This window comes from Ammospiza caudacuta, chromosome 24 (assembly GCF_027887145.1).
Source record: "Ammospiza caudacuta isolate bAmmCau1 chromosome 24, bAmmCau1.pri, whole genome shotgun sequence".
NCBI classification, from domain to species: domain Eukaryota; kingdom Metazoa; phylum Chordata; class Aves; order Passeriformes; family Passerellidae; genus Ammospiza; species Ammospiza caudacuta.
In genome coordinates, this window is record NC_080616.1 from 1645887 (window position 1) to 1670322 (window position 24436).

The window sequence follows — 24436 nt, forward strand, 5'->3', positions numbered from 1 at the left end:
CGTGGAGTGGCAGGGAATGGCTCATGGGTGGCACAGGGCTGGTGCTGCTCTTGGGGCTGTGGCTACACTGGGTAGAGACAGCGCTATGCAAATGAGGTTTGCCTAAGCTCTTGGACATGCGGCAGTGCTGGTGAGAGCAGGGATATGGCACAGGGGGCTTGTCTAAGAGGTTAGTACAGATCTAGTCTCTGGAGGTGGGGTTATGCTGATGAGGGCAGGGCTAAGATCCTGGGGGAGTATCTGACTACGATTAATGGAGAAAGGCCGTGGCCGTGGGAGCATATTGAAGACGTTGGGAAAGATGCTCTTGGGGTGGAGAAATGATGGATGAGGGTGGGGCTAAACTCTTGTGGTGAGAATAAAATGTCTGCCAGGGTTATACTCTTTGGGAGGGGGCTATGACCCCAGGGGTGTGTCTGAAATTTGGAGGCAGAGCTATGATGAATGAGGGTAGGATTATGGACCCTGGGGCCTGTCTAAGATCTTGGGGACTGGGTCTGATAGACAAGGGCATAGCTATGACTCTGCCTATGTATCAGGGTGGGGCTATGGTGGTTAAGGGTGGAGCTAAACTTTTGGAGTGGGGCTGTTTTGGACTGGGCATGACTATCCTGCTGGAGGCAGGGTTATATCCAGGAGTGTGGCTATGCTGGTAAAGATGGATTTGGGGGTGGGCCTATATTCTGGGTGTAGGGTTACACATGGAAATAGGACCCCACCATGCATCAAACTGATTGCGGGAGTGAGATTCAGGCGGCAGGCCATAGCCTAGAAGGGGGTGTGTAGCCACCAAAAGCTGTTGACTCAGGTGGAGGTGGGCAGCTGGTGGTCCAGGGCATGGCATGAGAATGAGAGCAGGGTTTCACAGGAGGGCTCACCGGTGATGAAGGCAGGCAGTCCCCAGCCCAGTACATGGTAGAAGCGCATGGGACCACGGTCGACATGACGGGGTTCGCTACGGCGCCGGTAGAGGTGCAGCGCCTCCAGCAGCGCCCAGCCTACCGCACTCAGGTACAGGAACTGCAGCAGGATGGCCACCACCGTGCACGCCAGCTGCACCTGCCCCATCAGTGCCAGCCCACAGCCCCACCCATCCAACCATATGCACAACCCCCCGAGCTCCCCCTTTGAGACTCATTCCTCTGTTGAGGTCACACTCCTCTAGAAGGTCCCATTCCTTTTATGGGCCTCCCCCTTGAGTGCCCCACCTCTTTGATGGGCCCCACCCCCTTGACAGCCATGCCCTTTGAGATAAGATGTATCCCTTAGGGAGCCTCACCCCGTTTATCAGACCCTCTGCTTTGCAAGCCCCACCCCTTTATACAGACTCCACCCCTTGAGATCACTACCCCTTTGACAGACCCCACCCATTATAGTCCTCATGTCTTTTAGCTGCCACCCCTTAGGCCCAGCCCACCATGGCCGTGCCCACCCCTTAGCCCCACCCATTTCAGCTCCACCAACCCAAACAATTCAAAGGCAGCAGATTCCCTGACCCAACCAGCCCTTCCCAGTGATCCTTCCCTCCTTTCCCAGCCCCCTTTTCCCACACACCGGGACATCGGCCTGGTTGATGCCAAGCAGGAAGACAAGCTGTGCAAGGAACAGTGCAGCTGTGCCATGCCGGCGGATGCTGTGGCGGTTGGAGCGCAGCCGCCTCAGGGTCCCCAGGGCCAGGACCACCAGCGCCAGCCCCGCCAGCCCCACGCCCAGGGAGCCGTAGGTGAGTGCTGCCAGCGGCAGCACCTCCCCGTTCTGCAGCACCAGGATCGGCATATGTCAGGCATGTGCTCAGTGGCACGCACCCCCAGACATCCCCGTCATACAAAGCAATCAGCCCCTGAGCCTGGGAAGTCCTGCCCACAATGCATAGCCCAATAGGAAGCCCTGCCCACATAATTCAGCCCCGCCCCTGGTAACCCCACCCTTTGAAACCCCAATCACAGCGCTTCAACCATGCCCCTCAAAACCCCACCCACATCTTGTAGCTCCACCCTTTTAAACCTTTCCCGTACCACTAAGCCCCAGCCCTCAAAACTCCACCCACATCTCTCAGCTCTGCCCCTTTCAACCCCACCTGCACCGGACCCTGCCCCCTGAAGCTGCGCCCACAACACTGACCGCACCTCCTTATGTCCCACCCACAGTTTTCAACCCCGCCCCAGGAAACCCTGCCCACATTACTCAGCCACAGTCCCTGAAAACATGCCTGCATCACTCAACCACACCTCTTGTAACCCCACCCACATCAGCTCTGCCCCTTGGAGACCGACCGGCCCACCCTGCTCAGCTGCACCCACTGGAATCCCACTCACGCTGACTGGACCCGCACCTGGGGCACCTCTGACAGATCTGACATAGCCCGGCCCATCCCACTTAGTTCTGCCTCAAAGGAGCCCCACCCACTGGATTTAGCCGTACCCCTTGGATTTAGCGCCATCCCACTTAAGCCCCACACTTCCCTCAGTTCCACCTCCATGAGCACTCCCACCTCCACCCTGACCCTGCCCCTCCTAGCCCTGTCCCTCCCCTTTTATCAAAATCCCCGCCCTTGTCCATAAAGTCCCGGCCCTGTGCGTGGCACCACCTGACACGCTGTGCCCATTTCTGCATGTGTCTCCATCCACCCCCCTGTGCCCACCAGGGCCCTCACCCTGAGTCATTCCTTGCCCCCAGGGTCACTGTGTCCCTCCACATCCCATGTGTCACATCTGTCACCCTGTTCCCCCATGCACCCCTTCGTGTCCCCCTATGTCCCCACCTCTCGGCGGGAGATGTCCATGAGGACGGCAAAGCTGGTCAGATGGTGGCACTGGCAGCTGACGTGGCTCTGGTTGCGGAAGGCGACTTCGCAGCCTCGTGCGGACCAGCCGCCTACACTGCCCGCCCTGCGCAGCACCAGAAAGTGACGTGAGCCACGAAACCCGCCAGGACACCCACCGGGGACAAACACATACACACACACCGCGACACCCACCAGGGACACCCACTCACCCACTGGGGACACCCACGAGGGACGCCCAGCGGGAACATCCACCCCCACCGAGGGACACGCACCTGACCCAGGACATCCATCCAAGGCGTCACACACTTGGACACCCACCAGCATTCACAGCACTTCAACCGTGTCCCTCAAAACCCCACCCACACTGTGTAGCTCCACCCCTTTAAATCCACCAGGGACACACGTGCTGGGGACACCTGCTGGCGTCACCCTCCCACAGGGACTCACACCCACCAGGTACATCCACAGACAACATACTCCCACCCACTGGGATATCCATCCACCCAGCAGAGACAACCGCTACCACCTGGGGACACTCACTCACCAGGGACACTCACCCGGGAACACCCCTCCATTTGGGAACACACCCCCATCCTATCTGACACTCACCAGGGTTACAGCTGCCCCCTCACGTCCTGTTCCCATGTTACTCACCCATTACCCACAGGGTTATTGGGGCATCCATCCTGCCCTGTCACCATACTCCCTGTCCCCTATTCACATGTCCCCTGTCACCTCAAGGTGTCCTTATCCCTGTTATTACGTCCCCTGTCTCCATGGGATGTCCCCTTCCCCATGCTCCCTGTACCCGCAGAGTGTCCGCATCTCCTTAGGGTGTCCCCATTACACATCTGCTGTCCCCTCTGAGGTGTCCCCATCTCCCTGGGGTGTCCCCATTTCCATGGCCCCTCTCCCCCACAGTGTTTCCTGTTCCCCTGGTGTGTGCCATGTCCCCTGTTACCTCAGCACGTCTGTGTCCCCCCAAGATGTCCCCATCCCTCCAGGGTGTTCCTTGGGATATTCCCTGTTCCCCTGGGTGTTGTTACACCCAGATCTCCTGTCTCCCTGGGGAGATCCCTTGTCCCTCTGGAGTGTACCCATCTTCCCCAGGGTGTTCCCATCCCCAGTCCCATGTCCCTCTCTGCTGGGATGTCTCAGTGGCCCCAGGGTGTTCCTGTCACCCCTGGAGTGTCCCCTGTCCTGCTCTCACCACAGAGAGTGGTTCCAGAAGACGCAGATGGGCTTGGAGCGCTCCTGGGTCTCCAACAGCCGGAACTGGAGGGTGATGGGCTTGGCCAGCACCTGGGGGGTCCCCATGTCCCCCACGCCATCTGTGCCCCCTGTGTGCACGCTGATGCTCACCACTGGTGTGTTGATGACGGGGCGCTTGGGCACCCTGGGGGACACTGGTGTCAGGGAGCCCACTCAGGGTGCCCCAAAACCCACCTTGGTGCCACAGAGTGTACTGGCACCACACAGACACTGTGAGGGCACCTCTTTCTACCCTGTCCTCTTTTTTGGGCACTCCTTTCTCCCCTGTGCCCTCTTTTTTGGGCACCCTATGTGCACCATCCTTGGGCATCCCTTGAGCCACCTTCGAAAACCCTCTGCCCCCCATCCTCAGGCATTCTCTGTGCTTCCCAGCCTTGGGTACTCCATGTGTCCTCTTTACCATTCCTCCCTTGGGAACCCTCTGGACACCCCTGGCTCCATCTCCCTTGCCCCCTACATGCTTGGTTTTGCCCTGACAGCCCATGTGCCACCACCAGCCCCCCAGGCCCCCATCCCCAGTGGCACCGGAGGCTGCGCTTGTCGGCGTCGAAGTGCTGGGGCAGGAGACCGGCCAGGGTACGGTAGATGATGACGCTGACGATGGCCTGGCCCTCACCCAGGGATGGGTGGCGCTTGTGCCGGGTCACCACAGTCATCCCTGCCTCCTCCTCTTCGACTTTCTCCTCTTCGCCTGCTTCATCTTCCTCCTCCTCCTCCTGCCCACCTGTGCCCTGTGGTGCCTGCCCATGCCCGGTTGAGGAGCCTGGGGGGCCATGGACAGGGGGCAGCATGATGCTCTGAGACCTCATTGGGGTCCCTATGGCCACCCTGGAGTCCCCAGCTCTGCCAATGCCATGACCACAACAAGGTTCCCCCAACACTTCCAGCTCCAGGGGTCCCCATGTCCACACCAGGGTCCCCAACCCTGTCAGCTCTATGACCACAATGAGGTCCCATGGTCACATCTGTGTCCCTAACCCTGCCCCCCGCCATGGTCACACCAGGATCTCTGATGCCATCCTGGGGTCCCTGGTCTTTGCATCCTTACCAGGGTCCTCAGCCATGCCAGTACCATCCTGGGGTCCCAAACCTGCCAGCCCTGTGGCCACACTGGACTCCCCATGGTGGCACTGGGATTCCTAACCCTGCCAGCCCATGGGTATCTGGGGTTCCCCGATCCCTGCCAGCCCCCAGCCAGGGTCCCCAGCTGTGCCATGTCCCCATGGCCAAATGGGGGGAGCCTCCAAGCTCTTCCAGCCCCATGGATGCAAATGGGTCCCCAACCCTGCCCCCTGTCCCCCCTATGCCCCAGACTCACGCCTGTCCTTGGGGGGCTGGAAGATGTTGTCAGGCAGGATGACGGTCGTCTCCAGATCTGGGAGTTTCTCCCCCCGCAGCGCCTCATACCGCGGCAGGCGGGCACCCGCAAAGCTGCTCTTGTCCAGCCGCACCACTGACACCACTGTGGCACCACGTCACCCATGGCCCAGCATGGCCCCACCAACCCTGAGGCACACAGACCCCGACACCCACCGACCCCAGCGCACACCAGGGCGCACCAGGCCCAGTACACACCAATACCAGCACCCACCAATCCTGATACCCACCAAACATGGGAAACACAGACCTTGGCACCCACCATAGATCTCACCACCCACCAATCCTGTGGCAACACAGACTCCAGAACCCACTGAGCCCAGCATCCACTGACCCTGGCATCCAACGGCCCTGGAGCAATGAATCCATACACCCACAGACACTAGCAGCCACCAACCCTCCCATGTCCCTGGGCACATGGACCCCAGCACCCACTGACCCCAGTACCCACCAACCCTGGAACAGACAGAACACAGCACCCTCTGTACTCAGCACCCACTGACCCCAGGGCACACAGACCACAGCCCATGTCCCCAGGGACACACACATGCCTCTAGGCATACCCATGTTCCCCAGGACACGTTCCCCAGCCACACAAATGTCTGTGTCCTCAGCACATGTTCCCAGGTACCCATCAGACATGCATGCATGCTCCCAGCTCACATGTCCTTGTGCACATATACTCCAGGTATATACATGTTTGTGTTCCCAGACACACATCCATGCCCCCAAAACACACACATTCCCTGAGCACACACACGTCCCCAAGCACACACGTCTATTGTCCCCAGCACATACATCCCCCAGGCATATCCATGCCCATGTGCCCAGCACCACACCAAGGGCACATGTGTGTCCCCAGGCAAACATATGTTCCCAGCATGCCTATGTTTCCAGGCAGATACCCCCCCACCCCATCCCTCTGGCCACACATGTCCCCACTGACCGATGTTAGGGGTGACAATGGTGAAGGGGCTGAGGTAAGTCTGGGGCATATTCCGTGCCAGGGCTCGTGCATACTCCTCAAAATGCTGCAGCAGCTGGGCTGTGCCACCCTCCGTCTGCTGGATGAGCTCCCAGTGACGCTTGTTCCCCATGTCCAGCAGCGCACTGCCCACCCGCAGCAGGTTCTGGGGGCAAGGCAGAGGCAGTGGCACTGGGAGCTGGCACTTTATGGTCTGGGCAGGGGGTCCCTAACCTGCCCTGCAGGACTCTATGGTGGGGGCACCCCGGCACTGGCAGTGGGGAATGGGGGTGCTGAACCCCCACAAAGCTGAGGCTGCACACTGAGCCACACCAACACGCACTGCTCAGGACTGCCCACCACCCTGGTATCAAACCTCCTACACCAACATTCCTCTCTAGGTGGATGCCTATCACCCTGGTGCATAGGATCCCTCATCAATATCCTTCCGAAATGGGTGCCATTCACCCTGGCACCCAGATTCCTGCACCAAGACTTCCCCCCTCCCCCTGCAGATGCTCATCACCCCAGTGTTTGACCTTCTGCCCAAATACGGCCCTCCCCAAAGGGGTCCCCGTAACTCCAACTTCTCTTCCTTCTCCCTCAACCTCCCTCCGCAATGCCTGTCACCCGGGTCTCTGCTCTCCTGCCCCAATACCCCTCCCCAACAGGCTGCCCATCACCCTGGTGTCTGGGCTCATGCACCCACATCCCCCACCATGGGAGCGCTCATCATCCCAACCTCTTTTCCGCTTTGCCCGTTCTCCCTCCGGGCACGTCCCCCTCCCTGTGATCTCAGGCCCACCTCAGTGAAGTGCACGTCCTGGGTGGCAGCGAGGCGGAAACCGCGCTGGTGGCTCTCGTGGCGCAGCAGGGCCCCTGCCAGGCGGTATGCCAGGTGCACGTCACTGCCGAAGTACCCGCGGGCCTCGCGCGTTGCTTCGCGCAGTGCCAGCGCCACGCGCCGGGACTGCCCTGCATCCCACTGGGACTCGTTGCCGACCAGCTGCTCGGCCTTGGGGGGACACACACAGAGTCAGGGGAGCCCCAGCGGCACTGTCGCATGGCTGCGGCTGGTGTTCCCCGGCTCACCCAGGGGCGAAGGGCAGCAAAGGCCAGTGCGCTGCAGTTGAAGAGGTTGGGGGGCAGCCAGCCCTTGTGCTCGTCACAGTGGCGCAGTGCTGTGCCTGTGGGATGGGGACACTGAGTGCACCATGGGGACAATGGGGCAGCCTCACCTCACAGCACGCTAGCAGTGCTGCCAGTGTCACACTCCTACTCCACCGTGCAGTGATGCCAGAGTGGTGCCCCCAGCCTTGTCCCAGTGGTGCCATGCCCTGTTCCAGCTGTGCCACCAGTGTCACACTCCTGTGCCACCCCCCAGTGACACCACCATGACAATCACCAGTCCTGATGCCACCAGTGTCACACTCTTTGCAGTGACACCACAGCCTCATCTCAGCAAGTCTACACTTAGGTCACCCCTACTCCAACTTGGTAGTACCACCAAGGTGTCACCACCCCTAACCCATCCTAGCCGTGCCACCCCAGTGTCGCCTCCTGGTACCAACCCAGTAACACCACTGTTAACACACAGTATCACCCCCCTGCCCTGTCCCAGTGATGCCTCATGGCACCTCCCCACCCCAGCTCCATCCAACTGGTGCTGCCACACCCCAGCCTTGTCTCCCACTGGTGTCAACATCCCATAGCAGTGCCACCACCATATCACCACCCTGAAGTGACACCATGGTGTCCTCTCTCCCCACCATGTCTCAGCAGTGCAATCACAGTGTCACCTCCCTGTACCACCCAAGCAATGCCACCCCTCTAAGCCCTATCCCAGTGATGTCACTACCATGTCACCCCCAGCCCCTTTCTATCAGTGTGCCCAGTGCCACCCTCGTCCTGTCCCCATGTCCCCACATACCAACAGAGCCCTTGGGGCACGGGGCTGCAGCTGGCAGCCCAAACCGAGTGCGGGGCCACCAGATGCTGGCCTCGATGGCCCGGGGACAGCTGTCATAGTTCACTGCAAAGACACAACAGGGCATCAAAATGGGGGACTCAGGGTGACAGCAGGGCAGCAGTGGCACCTGGTCACTGGAACCCAGCCTAACACAGCGTGACACAGGCTAACAGCATGGTGACAGCAGTGGCAGAGCAGGATGACAAAAGGATAACACAGGGTAAAAGTAGGATGACATAGTGGCACAGGGTGATAGCAATGTGACAGCAGTGTGACACAGGGTGACAGTGGGATGACACAAGGTGTCAACGGGATTACACCAACAACCAAGGTGTTGGTGGAACTCAGTTGCCAGCAGCCAGGGTGACAGCAGGTGACACAAAGCAACGAGGCAGTGATGCAGGGTAGCACAGGGTGACAGAAGGGTGACAGTAGCACCCAGTCACTGGCACTTGGAGTAACACAGGGTGACACAGGGTTGCAACAGGGCAGAGTAGGGTGACACAGGGCGATAAAGGGTGACAATGGAACTTGCTGGCACCCAGGATGACAGCTGCGGCAGAACAGGTGAACATCAGGATGGCATAGGGTGGTGTAGGGTGACACAGGATGACAGCAGGGTGACACCAGTGTGACAGAGAGTAACAGTGGGGTGACACAAGGTGACAATGGGGTCAGTAGGGTGACAGCAGAGAGACAGTAATACCTGGTCACTGGCACTCAGTGACACAGGATGACACAAGGTGACACAAGGTCACAGAGAGTAATGGAGGGTTACAGCAGGGTGACCGTGGGCACTCAGGGTGACACAGGGTGACACAAGCTGACAGTCTCCTACCTTCACAGCCGCTGGCTGTCACCTCAGCAAAGGGATTGTCACAGCGGTCACAGTGACGGCCGATGACACCAGCTTTGCAGGGGCACTGTCCAGTGTTGGCATCGCAGCGGCGCGACAGTGACCCAGTGGGGTAACACTCACAGGGGTGGCACGTGTCCCCTCCTGGTGGGCGGTAGTGGTTGTCCTGGGGAGACACAGGGTCACTGCAGGCATGGGCATGGGGTGACAGGGGGCTGACAGGGGGTGACAGGGAGGTGACCGGGAGGTTGTTGGGCGCATGGGAGGGTGTGACAGGGAGGTGACAGGGTGACAGTGGGGTAGCAGGGAGAAACACAGAGGTGACAGGAGGGTGGCAGGGGTTGGCAGGGGAGGTGACAAGGGCTGGCAGGTCCCACCTTGCAACGACACTCGCCCGTGGTCTTGTTGCAGTCTGGGTCAAAGCCATGGGTGACGTCACAGCTGCAGGGGCCGCACGTGGGGTGTCCCCACCACCCCCGTGGGCATGGCTGTGCCTCCCTGGGGACAATGGAGCTGGCACTCGAGCACCATGCCAGAGTAGTCCCATAATGCCACTTGTAAACTCACATGGCCACTTGTACCCTCACAGTGCCACCTGTACCCCCACAGTGCCCCTTGCACCCCTACTGTGCCACTTCTATACCCACAGTACCACTTTTCATCCACAGTGGCCCCTGCATACTCACCACAGCTCTCACACAGCCATTGTGCCCTTTCCATGCTCCCCCTGCCTTTTGCACACCCACCACAGCTCTCGCACATGCACTATGCCCTTTGCAGTAGGGGGTGTCACACGTACCCTGCCCCATATGCCCACCCTCCTCTCACCCCACACGCTGCCCCCAGTGTCCCTCGCTGTGCCCCCGCTCCCCCGGGCGCCCCACGCCCCCCCAGAACACGCGTGTGCCCCACAGTGTCACCAACCGGTGCTGGCAGAGGGCCCCAAAGGTGCCTGGGGGACAGTGACAGGCATAGCCGGGGGCCGTGCCTGGATGGCGAGTACAGGTGCCCGGAGGCTCGCAGGGGTCCAGGGCACAGGCACTGACACAGCTGTCACCAAAGTACCCTGGGCACAGGATAGGATTGGAGACAACAACGGGAGACACTGACAGGGGACAGGGATGGGGGTGAGGGGCAGTGCCCAGGGGTGACAGTGATAAGGAGTGGCAGCGACAAGGGAGGGTGGCAGTGCCTGGGGGACAGGGGTGGAGGGGGGGTGCCCAGAAAGGGTGGTGTTGTTGGGGCAATATGTCACAGAGTGGCAGTGCTGGGGATGGCAGTGTCTCAGGGCTGTCAGGAGATGCTGGGGGTTTTCCACTCATGCGGGTGGCAGTAGGGGGTGTCAGAGGGGTGACAGTGTCTCAGGGGGTGTTGGGACTTGTCGGAGGTCCCAGGGGGTCTCTGGTCACCACGGTAGCAGTAGGAGGTGTCACAGGGGTGTCTCAGTGGTGTCAGTGTCCCACGGGGTGTCAGGGGATGTCAGGATGTCTCCATTCAAAGGTGTAGAAATGAGGAGTGTCACAGGGGTGTCAGCATCTGGTGGCGTCAGTCTGTGCCAGGAGAGTGTCGGGGAGTGTTGGGAGGCTGCTGGGGGAGTCTCAGAGGTCTCAGGGTGTCCCCATTCACTGGGGTGGCAGAGGGGGTTGTTACATGGGTGTTAGTTCCAGGGCCACTGGGGGAAGTCTGGGGTGTGTTGAAGGGGTTTCAGGGGTCTGGGAGATCCCTGCTCACCGGGGTGGCAGCGGCATGAGAAACTGTCCCAATCGTCACTGCAGTAGCTGTGGGGGGGGCAGGGCCCCGAGTCGCAGGGATCGGGCAGGGCACAGCCCCCCTCCACATTCACCTGCGCCGCCTGTGCCAGGCTCAGGGCATCCGCAGTCACCACAGGGTCCCCAACACGCAGGCCCTGCAGGGTCACTCATCAATGTCTTCACTAAGACCCCTGAGCCACCCTGGACCCCCCAACACACTCCACTCCATGCCTCAGTTTCCCGCACCATTCCCCAGAGACACCATGAGAATTCCCTACACAGTGTCACCATCATTGTGATCTCACCACCACACAGAACCCACTGTGTCACCCTAAAATCCCCTGCCCCACTGCCATCCCTACCTCAGTGTCCCCTGCCACAACGCAGGACACCCCAGGACAACCTGGACCACCCTGCAGTGTCACCCTCTCCTCAGTTTCCCCCACCATGACACTGGATCCACTGTGCCACCCTGAAGCCCCTGCGTCACGTCGCCTGTCGCGTACCTCAGCACCACCTGGTGACACCCTGCAGTGACCTCTCAGTGACCTGGGACACCCCTTCACCCCGACCCAACTTCCTTGTGTGGGGTCACCTGACAGTGACCCCAGTGATGCCCCAGCCACCATGACCCCCCCGGACCCAGTGCCATGCCCACTCTCAATGTCCCTCGCTACCACCCAGGACCTTTTGTGTCACCCTGTTCAGTCTGTCTCCACAACACGTGACACCCTGAACCCCACACCAGGACCCACTATGTCATTCCAGCCCCCCTCTCCAGTCACGTCACCTCTGGGTGCTTCAGTGGCCCCAACACCAGCCGGTACCCCCTGTACAACCCACGACCTCCCCAGTCACACCCGAGTCCCCACAGCCATGTCCCCATCTGCCCAGGCCTATGTCACTATGCAGTGTATCCCCAATGTCCTGCCCACACAGTTGATGTCTCCTTGTCCTGTGTCATCTCCCTGTACCCACATCCCTGTGCCCTTCTCCATCCTGCCCATGTCCCCCTGTCCTTGTGCACATCCCTGTACCCCCCACTATCCTGCCATGCCCCCACTTCTCTGTGTCATGTTCCCAAATCCCATGTCCCCAAGCCGGTGCCAGGTCCCCAAGCACTGTACCCATGTCCCTGTGCCCCTCTTCATCATACCCTTGTCCCCATCCCCAAGGTAAGGCCCTGCTTCATTGTGCCCTGTGCCACATCACCAGTATCTGTGCCCACATCCCTGTGCCCATTCCCCCAAGCCCTATGCTGTGTCCCTGTGTTCATATCCCTGTGCCGCCCTCCCATTGTGACCATGTCCTTATCCCCTCTTCCACATTCCCAAGCCCACCCCCCTTCCCCTACACCCTCCACCCCATGCTCCCCACAGCCTCGGTGCCCGCACCTCCATACCTGCAGACACCCCTGGAACCCCTCCTCCACGGTGCCGCTGTCCCCCGGCAGCCCCCCGAGGCTCAGCGTGCGCAGCCGCAATCCCTGCAGCTCTCCAGGGACATCGCCCACCGCCTGGGGGGCACAGGGACCCCCGTGGGTGCCTTGGGGTGCCACAGGGGGTGCCACAGTGGCACACGGGGATCATCAGAGTGGATGTTCCCCTGTGCCTCAGTCTCCCCATACCTGGTGGCGGCCATAGTCAAGGGTGAGAAGGAGGAGGGTGGCAGAGGGGCTATGGCCAGGGGCCCCCCGCAGCTCCAGCTCCACGTGGTGCCAGGCACCGTCATTGACTTTGGCCTGGGGCAGACGCAGGGTGGCCAAACGGGACCCCCCTTGCCAGGCACCAGCCTCCACCTGTCCCTCGCTCAGCTGTGAGGGGTAGACATGTCAAGGACCCCAAAAACCTGATGGGCACCAGACATTGCCCACCGGGAAATACAATTTCCCCTGGGACAGTTAGAAAACCCCTCAGGTAATACCCCCTCAAGGAATGGCACCCCCTTGCACTGTTCCCCCCCACCCCCAGCAATACTGCCAATGCCAGCAGACCCTCCCAGGGCAATGCTCCCCCGGCACAGGGGAATTCCCCTATTCCAACTCCCCATGCCACTACCTCCCCGTGGCCATATATAACCCCCCCAGCAATACCTCCTATTCCAATGACCCCCCCGGGGCAATGACCCCCCCCAGGGTAATAAACCCTGTGCCAACAACTCCCCAATGCCAATAACACCCCCATCCTCAGAGCAATAACCCCTGGCACTGCCCCAGTGCCAACCCCCCTATACTCCTGCTCAAGTCAATACCCTGCCAGGGCAACAACCTCCCTCCAAAGCTATGACCTCCCGCATGCCAATGACACCAAAACCAATTCCTCCTGTGGCAATGATCCCCACTCAAATCAATAATACCCCCATGGCAACCACCTCTCCTCCCCGGCCCCTTCCTCAGGAAAACTCCCCTATTCGCCTCCCCGTGCCCACCTGCAGGATGAGGCTCAGGCGCGCTCCGGCCCCCGCCCGCAGCAGAACCCCGTGGGGGTGCCGGGTGCGGAACATGATGCGGACTGGCCAGGGCAGGGAGAGGGGCAGCGCCAGCCCGGTCCACGCCACGCGGCTGCTGCCCAGGAACCGCTGCGGGCCCACCATTTCTGCGGGGCATGCACGTGGGACAGGGGGCAGGCAACTCCATGACCCCCCACAAGCCCACCCCAGGGATGCCCGTGCCATGACACGGCCGTGCACCCCCCACACAGGCCACCCACACCCACCCATGGACCCCACGCACCCCACCCATGACCCCCCACAACCCCATGTGGCCTCTCACATACCCAATCTCAGATCCCCAGCACCCACCTGGGGATCCCACGCACATCCCCCAGATGCCAACACACTCTCCCACAGATCTCCTGCACCCACCCACAGATCCCCCATACCCCCTGATGAACCCAAAACAAGCAGGGATGCCCCTCACCCCCTTTCCACACCCCTCACACCCACCCAGAGACCCTCCCCATGCCCCCCATTGCTCCAAAACAAGCCTATGGATGCCACACAACCCCACCACAATGTCCCCCCAGGCCCCCCAGTACCCTCCTGGCAGGTTTTTCCCCCAAAGCCCAGTGGGCAGCGGCAGCTGAACCCCCCCCATTCATGCACGCAGGTGCCACCGTTGTGGCATGTGTTGGTGTCACACAGGGTCTTCTTGGGAGGACAACCTGTGAGGGGGCACTGGGGTCACATTCACACTTGACTTGGAACCCCCAGTCCCATGGGGCACAGACATCCCCACATCCTTGAACCCTCATCCAACCCCATGGTCCTAGTACCCCCTGAGCCCCCACCCCACATCCCCAACCCCTAAGGGGATACAGCCCCATCCAGCTCCCCAGTCCTGGCACCTCCTCACCCCACCCCCAGGGGACACAGCCTTGTCTGTGCCACGCACTCCAGCTCGATGGCCTTGGCAGCCACTCACCCCCCAGCCCAAAACCAGGAGACACAGAATGTTCTATCACTGTGTCCCTGGACTCCCATCCAGCCCCATGAGCCTGGCACCCCCTCCCCACACCCACAGGACACAGAGATGCCCAAGTCCTGCCCAGACCTGGGCCCTCAGCCAACCCTCAAGCCCCAACAACTCCTACTCTATACCCCCCACCCTGTGGCCCTGGCAACCCTGAACTCAAACCTGCACCCCTTGATTTCCCATCCCACCCCCTGGGGAGCCCCAGCCTGTTCCCTGGACCTCTCTTCAGCCCCGTGGGGCTGACATCCTCTCACCCCCTCCCCACAGCTCTGCCCTGTGTCCCTTGGACCCCCATCCAGCACCATTACTCCGGTACCTCCTCCCCACACCCAGGGGGGCACAGCACCAAGGTCCTGGTACCCCTCAACCCACACCTGCACTCCCTAAACTCCCATTCCAGACCCAGGGAGCACAGCATCCCCCACACCCCTGGACCCTCATCCATCCCTCCAGCCCTGGAACCCCCTCCCATCATTCAGGGGACACAGCCACACTTCTCAGCTACCCTTTAACCCCCCACCCCATCTGGCCCTGCTGGAAGCAGCACAGCCCCTCCCAGCCCCTCGCCAGTGTCCCGATCCCGGAGCCCACCGGGCAGGGTGCCGTTGTTGGCAATGAAGGCTGCCATGTCCACGGGGCGCTGGTCAATGTGGAGGTGCCGCATGCACCCCACAAAGTGCCGGCTGCGGATTGGGAAACTCTCGGGCAGTGTTGGGACTCCCCCCAGCAGCAGTGGCCCCGTCAGGTCCAGTGACCTGCAGAGCACACCATCACCTCAGGGACTCAAGAAACCCCCGAGGGACCCCACAACCCGTGGGGACCCTGATGGAACCTCAAGGGACACCCAGCCACCCCCTATCCCATGGGAGTCACAAGGGGACCCCAAAGAATACTCACTCACCCCAAAACCTATGGGGACCTGAGGGACCACCCAAAGGGTGTTCCCCCATGGGGAACTCAACAGACTCCCAAGGGAATCCCCACTTCCCCCCAGTGACATGGGGACCCCAAGAGAACCCCCCAAACCCATGGGGACCTCCAGTGACTCCCCCATCCATAGGAATCTGTAACCCCCAAGGGACCTTTCACCAGTGAAGACTTCAAAGGTACCACACCCTAAGGGACCATTCACCTACAAGGGACCCCTCTATGGGTACCCCAAGGGACCCCGCCCATGGGATCCCCATGCCCCTCTCACTTCTTGCTGCCAGTCTGGGTGCCCTGGGCAGCGCAGGAGTAGTTGCCGAGGCGGGGCCCGAAGCGCAGGGCCATGGCTGTGTCGCAGTCGTCCACAGTCACCACAGCCACCTTCTGCTCTGAGGGGCCCTGTGGGACCCCCGAGCGCCCCACAACCGGCTGGGGGGCCCCATATTAGGCAGGGGGGCCCAGGATCCCCATCCTGCAGCCTCTGTCCTGCTCCTCATCCTCCCACTGCCCTCTGACCCCTCAACCCTTACGGCGCTCCCATGTCCCTCCAGCCCACAAGCCCCCCATCCTTCAGATCCCCCAACACTCCCCTCCATCCCTTCAGCCCCCCTTAAACCCCTCAATGGTCCCCTTCATCCCCCCCAAGCCTCCATCCCTTTGACCTCCTCTTCCTCCATCTCCCCATTCCAATTCCTCAGGGGTCCCTACAGGTGAGGAAAGTACATGGGATTCCCAAGGGGACCAATGGGTGAGGAAGTGGGTGCGGGTCCTTGGGATCCTCATGGATGGGGGCATCTCTTGACAGTCCCTTGGAGTTCCCCAAATTTCCTCTCTATTCTCATCCCTCCAACACCCCCTTGCCCTCCACTCCTTTCTCTTCCTCCGTCTCCCATCTCCATCCCTTGGGACCCCCATGGGTGGGCACATCCCTTAGGGGCCCTTTAGGTGCCGCAAATCCCCTACCTGACCCACCCCATCTCTGCATTCCCCCACCCTTCCCCTTCATCTTCCTTTCCTCTGTCTGCCCCAAACACTCCCCCCACACTGCGCCCCCCAAGACCCCCATTCCCCCACCTTGTTGTAGTAGTGCAGCTGCACCCGGTGCCACTGCCCATCGCTGACTCCTCCTGGCACGAAGGGTGACACCATGGTGGTGGTCTCACCTGTGGGCACAGCATCAGGGCAATACAGCCAGAGGCAAGGAGGGGTGGTGGTGCCAGGAATGGGATGTCCAGGATGCAGTGCCAGGGATGCAGTGTTGGGGACATGATGCAGGGGTTGCAGCTAGCAAGGGAATGTCCAGGATGTAGTGCCAGGGAGGCAGTGTCAGGCATGGGATGTTGGGGATGCAGTGTTGGGCAGCACCAAGAATGGCAGGCCAGGGATGCAGTGAGGAATGCAGTGAGGAATGCAATGAGAGATGCAGTGCCAGGCAGTGCCAAGATGGGATCTCTGGGATGAAGTGAGGGATCCAGTGAAGGATACAGGGCCCACAAGGGTGTCAGGGTACAGGGCCAGGGCAGGGCAGGGGCAGCACGTACCTGCTGAGAAGGTGAGCTGCAGCTGCTCGTCCACAATCTCCAGTGCCACGAAGTCATGCCGCTCGTTGAAGCGCCCATTATACAGCAAGAGCCCATCCCGCTCCTGCGTGGCAAACCTGGGGGACACAAGGGCAGTGCCAGGCCCCAATACCCTGCAATCCCACATGCCTCCCTGGCACTCCCCAACACCCCCTGACCCTGCCGTGCCCCAAGGCACACCCCTCATGCCCTACTCCATGACCTTGTATCCACTGTGAGATGCTCATACACATCAGCCCCTGCCCTTACAAGGTGTCCCCCACCCCACTGCCCTCCATGCCAAGGGGTCACCCACACCCTTTGCTCCTACCCTGTGCCCTCAGGGTGCCCATCACCCCACACACAATCACCCCACAGCCCATATGATGCACATGGGGTACTGATCACCACCCATCGCACATGATGCCAATGAGGTATCCCCACCCCATCTGATGCCCTTGTGACACCCACCATCCCACATCCCAAATTATGCCAATGAGGGCACAAATGCAGTGTTCACAAGACACTCATCACCTCACACCCCATCACCTCATCTCATGCCAACAGGACAAACATCACCATCTACCCCACACTCCATGTGACACCCATAGGAGCACACATCACCCTCCACCTCCCCAGATTCCCCCAGGCTCACGTGAGGCTCAGGGTGAAGTGGAAGCGCTGGCGGAGGCCACGAAAGGTGAGGAAGGAGTGCGGGGGGAAGCTGCGGGTGCTCATGGTGCAGAAGGGCTTCTCATAGTGCCCAGGGGGGCACTGACACCGGAATCCCCCCACCAGCAGGTTCAGGCAGGTGCCCCCATTCCGGCAGACCCCTGGGGTGCAGCGGCCCCCTCGGGCACTCAGCTCACAGTGCTCCCCTGTGTGACATCCAGAACCCCAAAACTGGGGTAAGGAGTCCCATCTTCCCCCCACACCTCCCTATTAAACCCAAAGTGGCCCCCCTCAGGTGCTCAGCTTGCAGGGCTCCCCTGTGTGATACCCCAATGGCACCAGCATCCCAAAAATGGGGAGCGGGGATCCTCTCTCCTCGCCACCCCCCAGTAACCCCCGAGTTCTCCCCCCAGGCACTCACAGGGCTCCCCAGTGTGACACCAAGAACCCTAAGTAGGAGGGTGGAGATCTCCTCTCCCTCCCTGCCCCCCAGTATCTTTATTCCCAGCTCTATTACCATGGTAACCAGCTCCCATTACCATGGAAACCCAAAGACACCCCCTCCTCTCACATGCCCTCCGCCACCTGGCTGGCATCCCCCGCCAGGGGTCCCGTGGGGGCTGGAGCCCCAGGGTGGGCGCAGGGGGTATGGCCCCAGTGCCACCAGTCTACCGGCAGAGGGAGGGAAGGAGTGAGGGAGGGCTGAAGAGGGGCCGGATGAGGAAATATGAGGATGGACACCGCGAGGAAGGGCTGCCCAGTGACTCTAACCGGTGAAGTCTTCGTGACACTCGCAAGTGTATCCACCCTCACGGCTCCGGCACCGCCCGTTGTTGCCGCAGGGGCTGGAGTAGCAGAGGTCGATCTCGGTCTCGCAGTAGTCGCCGGTGAAGCCAGGCGGGCAGCGGCAGCGCAGGCCCGTGACGGGATGGATGGGGCGAAAAAGGATGGTGTCGGAGGCGAGGAAGGGCGCGGAGCTGTCGAACTGCAGAACAGACACGCAGCGCATATAGTTCTCGCAGGGCTCGCGCAGACACACGTTGTCATCAAAGGGCAGGACTCGCTGGGCCGTGGTAGCTGCCAGGAGCGATCGGTTCAGGTACAGCCGCTCCTGCAGCTCCTCCGACGAGAAGAACCGCGATGCGCCCGGCACCGCCGCCGGCAGCAGCGCCGAGAGGCTGACATTGAGGATCCGCGCCGGCCCCACGTCTGTGTCTGCCTGGATGTTGAAGAGGACGACGCGGTGGCGGGGGGTGCCCAGGACAGCGGCCACTCCCTCCAGGAAGAGGCTGAGTAGGGGGGACAAGAAGCGCTCCTGGGACATGTCGGCCAAACGCAGGGTGATGCTGTTGCTGAGCATCTCATCTGTGATCACCGTCACCCGCAGCGTGCACTGCGCCGTTGCACTGTAAACGCCATCTGGAGACAAAGGGGGGACACAGGAGGGAGTCAGTGACAGCAATGGACAACTCTGGGAAAGGATGGTGCGAGATATGTGCTGTGGACAATGGACAACACTGGGAATCGTGCTAGATATGGGGCAACCAACCAAATCAGCTGCTGTTGGACGGAGATGGTGCTGTGGGGGCTTGACCTGCTCGGCCACCATAGAATGGGCACAGCACTGGCCATGAAACACCTGGCCCATGTAGCCACTGTGGAATGGGGACAATAATGGCTATGAGGTGCCCATCCTGCTTGACCAGCATGGAATGGATAGAGTCAGGTGGGGACAGTGCAGGCTATGGGGGACCTTTCCTACTCAGCCACCAAGGCATGGAAAGTGATGGTTATAGGGTTGGTGCTGGTTATGGGGCTGGTACTGTTTTTGGAGTGCCCATGCCACCTACTTAGGGTAGGGACAGCAGGATGGGGATGGTGTTGGCAATGGGGCTGGAACTGGTTACAAGGCTTCTGTCCCACCTAGCCACTACTGAATGGGGACAGTGCTGGTTATAAGGCTGGTGCTGGTGGTGGATGCCCATTCCACTTGGCGACCATGGAATGGGGACAGTGTGGGTCATGGGGTGCCCATCCTGCCTGGACACTGTGGGGTGGGGCATCTAAATGGGGTTGGTGGTAGGTTATGGGGTTGGGACTGGTTATGGGGCTGGTTATGTCTATGAGGCTGAAGCTGGTTATGGAGTCAGCACTGGTTGTGGGGTTGGTGCTGGTTTCTGGGGTTAGAGCTGTTTCTGAGGCTGGGGCTGGTATGGGGATGGTGCTGGTCAAGGGGCTGGTGCTGATTGTGGAGTTGGTGTTAGTTGTGGGGCTGGGGCAGCAAAATCTCTGCTAAGCACTGGGGCACCCACCTTTCTCTTCTTCCTTGTCCTCCCCCTGGCTGAGGGCAGTGGGATGCAGGACAGATGGGGAGCAGGCAGACAGATGGATGAAGGGAACATGGGGACAGGTGGGGGGCCAAGCCGGCAGAAGGAAGTGCTGCAGGGGGTGACAGGGGCCAGGGCTGCCCAGTGGCCCGTGGCCTGTGACTGGTAGCCAGTGGCTGGCGGGGGGGGAAGGTTACCATGGCTGCGGCTGCGAGGGCCCAGCTATGGCTGGACCTTTTGTTTCCCTCCTGCCTGCCCCTGCGCTTGTGGGGGGACACGGGGGACTCCCTGCCCCCACCCTTTGTGCCCTGGGCCCCCTGCTTTGTGTGGCCAGAGCAGGGACCCCTGCCAGGGGAAGCTGTGGGGTGATGGGGACAATGGACATCAGGCATGGCCTGTGACCCAGTTTTCCCCTGACCTGGGGGTGACCAAGGAGGTGATCATCCACCTTGGGATGACTCCCATCCCCCAGAAACACCTCCTGGACACCCCACCACCCAAATGTTGATGACAATTGATGGCACAATCCCCCTTATCTTGTGATGATCCCCCCCCACACTGGGTTTGGGGACATCTCAGTGGAGGCCAGGTTGCCCACCCAAATACACACACCAGGCCTTGTGTCTCCTGCACTGAATTCATTCAAGTGGAGTCTCCTGGAAACACAAATATGGCAGTGCCAGGACTCCCCCAATATTGCACTGCACCCTGAGCCTTCCTAGATTCACCCATCACACCCTCATTCATAATAAGCCCCCAAGGGTACCAGGACCCTGCTGGCTTACACCAGCCTCTGCTCCCCCAGTATGTGCACTGGGTCCTGCCCTACCCTGCTCAGTGACAGACAGAGAAGTGCCAGGACCACCTCTGGACAGCACGACAGCCCAAGGGGGTGGGGAAAGCCTCCAGCTTGGATGTCTGGGGTGTGAGGGGGGCACAGCATCCCATTATTCCCCCTTCCCATATATTTGGAAGGTGGAGGCAACCAGGATGGGATGGCAGAACTCCAAAACACCTCAGTGGAGTCATGGGACCCCACAACACATCATCCCTTCTGATCTGGAAGGTGGGGACAGCCAAAACAGGGTAGTGAGACCCCATAACACCTCGCCTCCATGCAGAAATAGAGGTTGATATACCCACAAACTTCACTCCCCCTGCAAGGTGCCTCTATAGGTGGGGGTCTTACCAGAGACAGACACCCTCATGACGGCCTCAAGTGGGCGGTTGTTGTCCAGGGCCGGGCTGAGGCGCAGGTCCCCACTGTGTGGGTCCAGCAGCACAAGGTTGAGCTCATTGCCCTGCTCAAAAGCATAAGTGAGGTGGTCAGAGACGTCAGGGTCATAGGCAGGGATGCGGCCAATGATGCCCCCAGGGAAGCTGCCAGAGCGGTTGGTGATGTAGTTGTTGAAGAGGATCTCGAAGTTCTTGAGCTGGGGGCTGTTGTCGTTGGTGTCACGCAGGCGTACATGGATGGTGGCCCGACTCACTAGTGGTGCCGAGGTTGCCTGGACCACCATGATGTATTCAGCCTTGGTTTCATAGTCCAGGTCAGCCAGGGCGGTGAGCTCTCCAGAGAAGATATCCAGTTGGAAGACCTCGGGGATGTTGCCCTCCACGATCTGGTACATGATCTGGGCATTGGTGCCCTCGTCGGGGTCGGTGGCGGTGATCCGGGCTACCACCAGCCCAATGGGGCTGTTCTCCTCCACAAAGATGTCAAACTCGTCCTGCTCGAACACGGGCGGGTTGTCATTGACATCCAACACTGTCACCTGGATCTCTACTGGCGTCCGCCGGGCTGGGACCCCCTTATCCACGGCAAATGCCTGCAGGGAATACAGTGGCACATTCTCCCGGTCCAGACGGCGCAAGGTGCGGACAATGCCTGAGGTGGACTCAATGATGAAGTCACCATCACCATCATCACCCCCTTGGAAGGTGTAGAAGACCCTGCCATTGAGCCCAGAGTCACGGTCAGTTGCAGAGACCTGGAGGACGCTGGTGAAAGTGGGGACATCCTCGTAGATGGATCCCTGGTAGGAATGACGGAGGAACTGGGGTGCATTGTCATTGACATCACTCACCAGGATCTCCAGGTAAGTTGTGTCAGATTTCTGCGGAATACCATTGTCCCGTGCTGTGATGGCCAAGGTGTAGGACACCTGGTCCTCATAGTCCAGCTCCATCTGGGTGGTGACAGCACCAGTATCAGCAGCAATACTGAACTGGGGTATGCTGTCCTCCATCAGGTAGGTGATGCGGGCGTTCTCCCCTGTGTCCTCATCTGTGGCACTGATGACCACCACTGTTGTGCCCACTGGCCGATCCTCATTGATGTTGATGGTGTAGTGGGAGCTCTGGAAGACGGGGCGGTGGGTGTTGGCATCAGTGACGTTGACAACCACCTGGGCAGTGTCCTGGCGGGTGCCATCAGAGGCAGCAATGGTGAGCAGGTACTGCCGCTCCAGCTTGTAGTCCAGGGGCAGGGCAAGGGAGATGAGCCCACCACCGCTCTGGCTAGTGATGGAGAACCGGTTGCGGGTGTTGCCACTGGAGATCTGGTATGTGATGACGCTGTAAGCATCACGGTCAACAGCAGAGACAGTCAGGACACTGGTGCCCACTGCAGCATCCTCGTTCAGGCGGGCGCCATACTCCCGCTGGGTGAACTCAGGGCTGTTGTCATTGACATCCAGGATGGTGACACTGACACTGGCTGTGGAGGCCATTGGGGGGGTGCCATGGTCTTGCGCCTCCACCCCGAAACTGTAGAAGTCGACTACCTCCCGGTCCAGCTCAGAGGCCACCACAATCCACCCGGTGCTGTTGTTGATGGTAAAGGGGAAGCTGGTGCCAGTCTCCAGCAGGGTGTAAACTAACCGGCTGTTGTCACCTGAATCGGCATCAATGGCTTGTATATGGATGACCGAGTAGCCAATGGGGACATTCTCCAGCACGGTGGCCTGGAAGGGCGTGCTGACAAAGATGGGTGCATTGTCATTGACATCCAACACCTGGATGGTAACCAAACCACTGATGTTGGAGAGAGGTGGGCGGCCACCGTCCTGCGCCCGGATCCTCAGGGTGAACTCCTTGGTGACCTCGTAGTCCAGAGGGGTAACGACATCCAGCGTGCCTGTCTGCGCATCGATGTAGAAGTGCCCACGGGTGTTGCCGCTGACAATGCTGTAGTGCACCACTGCATTGCTGCCTTTGTCACGGTCGGTGGCCATCACCTGCAAAATCGCCACATTGGGCACCACATCCTCAGGGACCTGTGCCACATAACGTCGCTCACTGAACTGCGGCGCATTGTCATTGTCATCCTCCACAGCGATGCGGACAGTGGCTGTGGCACTCCGGGGACCTGGATCCTGGCCCTGGTCTGTGGCCTCCACCAACAGCTCAAAGGCATCCACTACTTCCCGGTCCACAGGGCCACGGGTGCGGATGACGCCTGAACGGGAATCGATCTCAAAGACCCCATTGGCATCACCGGCATTGAGGAGGCGGTAGAGGACGTTGGCATTGGGACCAGCGTCGCCATCGGTGGCCCGCACTGTCAGTACCTCATAGCCCACCTCCAGATTCTCTCGCACACTCTCCCGGTATTCTGGTTGTTCGAAGGCAGGGTCATGGTCGTTGGTGTCGCTCACTGTCACTGTCAGTGTGGCCATGGCACTGCGCTGGGGTATCCCATGGTCCACTGCTGTCACACGGAACACGTGAGTGCTCTTGCTCTCGCGGTCCAGCGGTGCAGCGGTGCTGATGGCACCAGTGACAGGGTCTACACTGAAGAGGTCATCGGAGCGGCTGTCGAAGAGCGCAGCCATAGAGTACTGCAGCCGGCCTGCCTCCCCCTCATCAGGGTCCTGTGCTGTCACCTGTGTCACTGGAGTGCCTGCTGGCTGGTTCTCCTCCACTGTGGCCTGGTAGCTGGAGGGCTGGAACTGCGGTGCTGTGTTGGGGCTGCGGCAGGGACGATGGTGAGGTATGGGGGGCCTGGGGACTGCTGTGGTCTGGAACTCCACAACATCCCTAGGGTCTATCGCATCCCCAGTGCCACTGGTCTCCCTGGGGATATTGGTGTTCCCAGCATGTCCAGTGTCCACAGTGTCCCTGATGTTGCTAGGGACCTTCCCAGTCTCCCCATTATGTTCAGTATCTCTGGTGTTCCCAGTATCCCTGGGGACTTTCCTAGTCTTGCCAGCACCTCTGGAGAACCTCCCAATCTCCCCAGTGAGTACAGAATTCCTGATGCCCCTGGGGACTGGAGTGCTCCCAGTGCCCCAAACACCCCCAGTGCTCAGCATGTTCCCAGTGCTCCCAGAGTCCTCCATAGGGATGCTGGTGTCCCCAGTGTGTCCAGTATTCCCAGCACTCCTGGTGTCCCTGAGGACATGGGTGCTTCCAGTGCCTCCAGTTCCTCCAGTAACCCCGGTGCCTCCACTATCCCGAGTGCCTCCAGCGTCCCAGGTGCTTCCAACGCCCCCAGTGCTTCC

The 24436-nt window shown here is 60.4% G+C and overlaps 1 protein-coding gene across 1 annotated transcript in view; it reads right to left on the reverse strand.

Annotated features, from left to right (window-relative positions):
• Positions 1 to 23782, reverse strand: part of CELSR2 (cadherin EGF LAG seven-pass G-type receptor 2) — a 29295-nt gene extending 5513 nt beyond the window's left edge. Inside the window, exons 1-25 of the mRNA XM_058819323.1 lie at positions 21121 to 23782; positions 18376 to 19023; positions 17588 to 17810; positions 16915 to 17030; positions 16448 to 16536; positions 15645 to 15802; positions 15038 to 15201; positions 14010 to 14135; positions 13402 to 13568; positions 12602 to 12787; positions 12377 to 12490; positions 10955 to 11129; positions 10144 to 10289; positions 9601 to 9717; positions 9206 to 9389; positions 8329 to 8430; positions 7491 to 7585; positions 7204 to 7413; positions 6381 to 6564; positions 5376 to 5519; positions 4583 to 4751; positions 3996 to 4181; positions 2762 to 2888; positions 1555 to 1755; positions 879 to 1053 (exon numbers count right to left, since the gene is read on the reverse strand). Of these exons, the coding sequence (XP_058675306.1) occupies positions 879 to 1053; positions 1555 to 1755; positions 2762 to 2888; positions 3996 to 4181; positions 4583 to 4751; positions 5376 to 5519; positions 6381 to 6564; positions 7204 to 7413; positions 7491 to 7585; positions 8329 to 8430; positions 9206 to 9389; positions 9601 to 9717; positions 10144 to 10289; positions 10955 to 11129; positions 12377 to 12490; positions 12602 to 12787; positions 13402 to 13568; positions 14010 to 14135; positions 15038 to 15201; positions 15645 to 15802; positions 16448 to 16536; positions 16915 to 17030; positions 17588 to 17810; positions 18376 to 19023; positions 21121 to 23767 (6853 nt within the window). The 5' untranslated portion in view covers positions 23768 to 23782. The remainder of the gene's footprint in view (positions 1 to 878; positions 1054 to 1554; positions 1756 to 2761; positions 2889 to 3995; positions 4182 to 4582; positions 4752 to 5375; positions 5520 to 6380; positions 6565 to 7203; positions 7414 to 7490; positions 7586 to 8328; positions 8431 to 9205; positions 9390 to 9600; positions 9718 to 10143; positions 10290 to 10954; positions 11130 to 12376; positions 12491 to 12601; positions 12788 to 13401; positions 13569 to 14009; positions 14136 to 15037; positions 15202 to 15644; positions 15803 to 16447; positions 16537 to 16914; positions 17031 to 17587; positions 17811 to 18375; positions 19024 to 21120) is intronic.
• Positions 23783 to 24436: the final 654 nt, after the last annotated feature.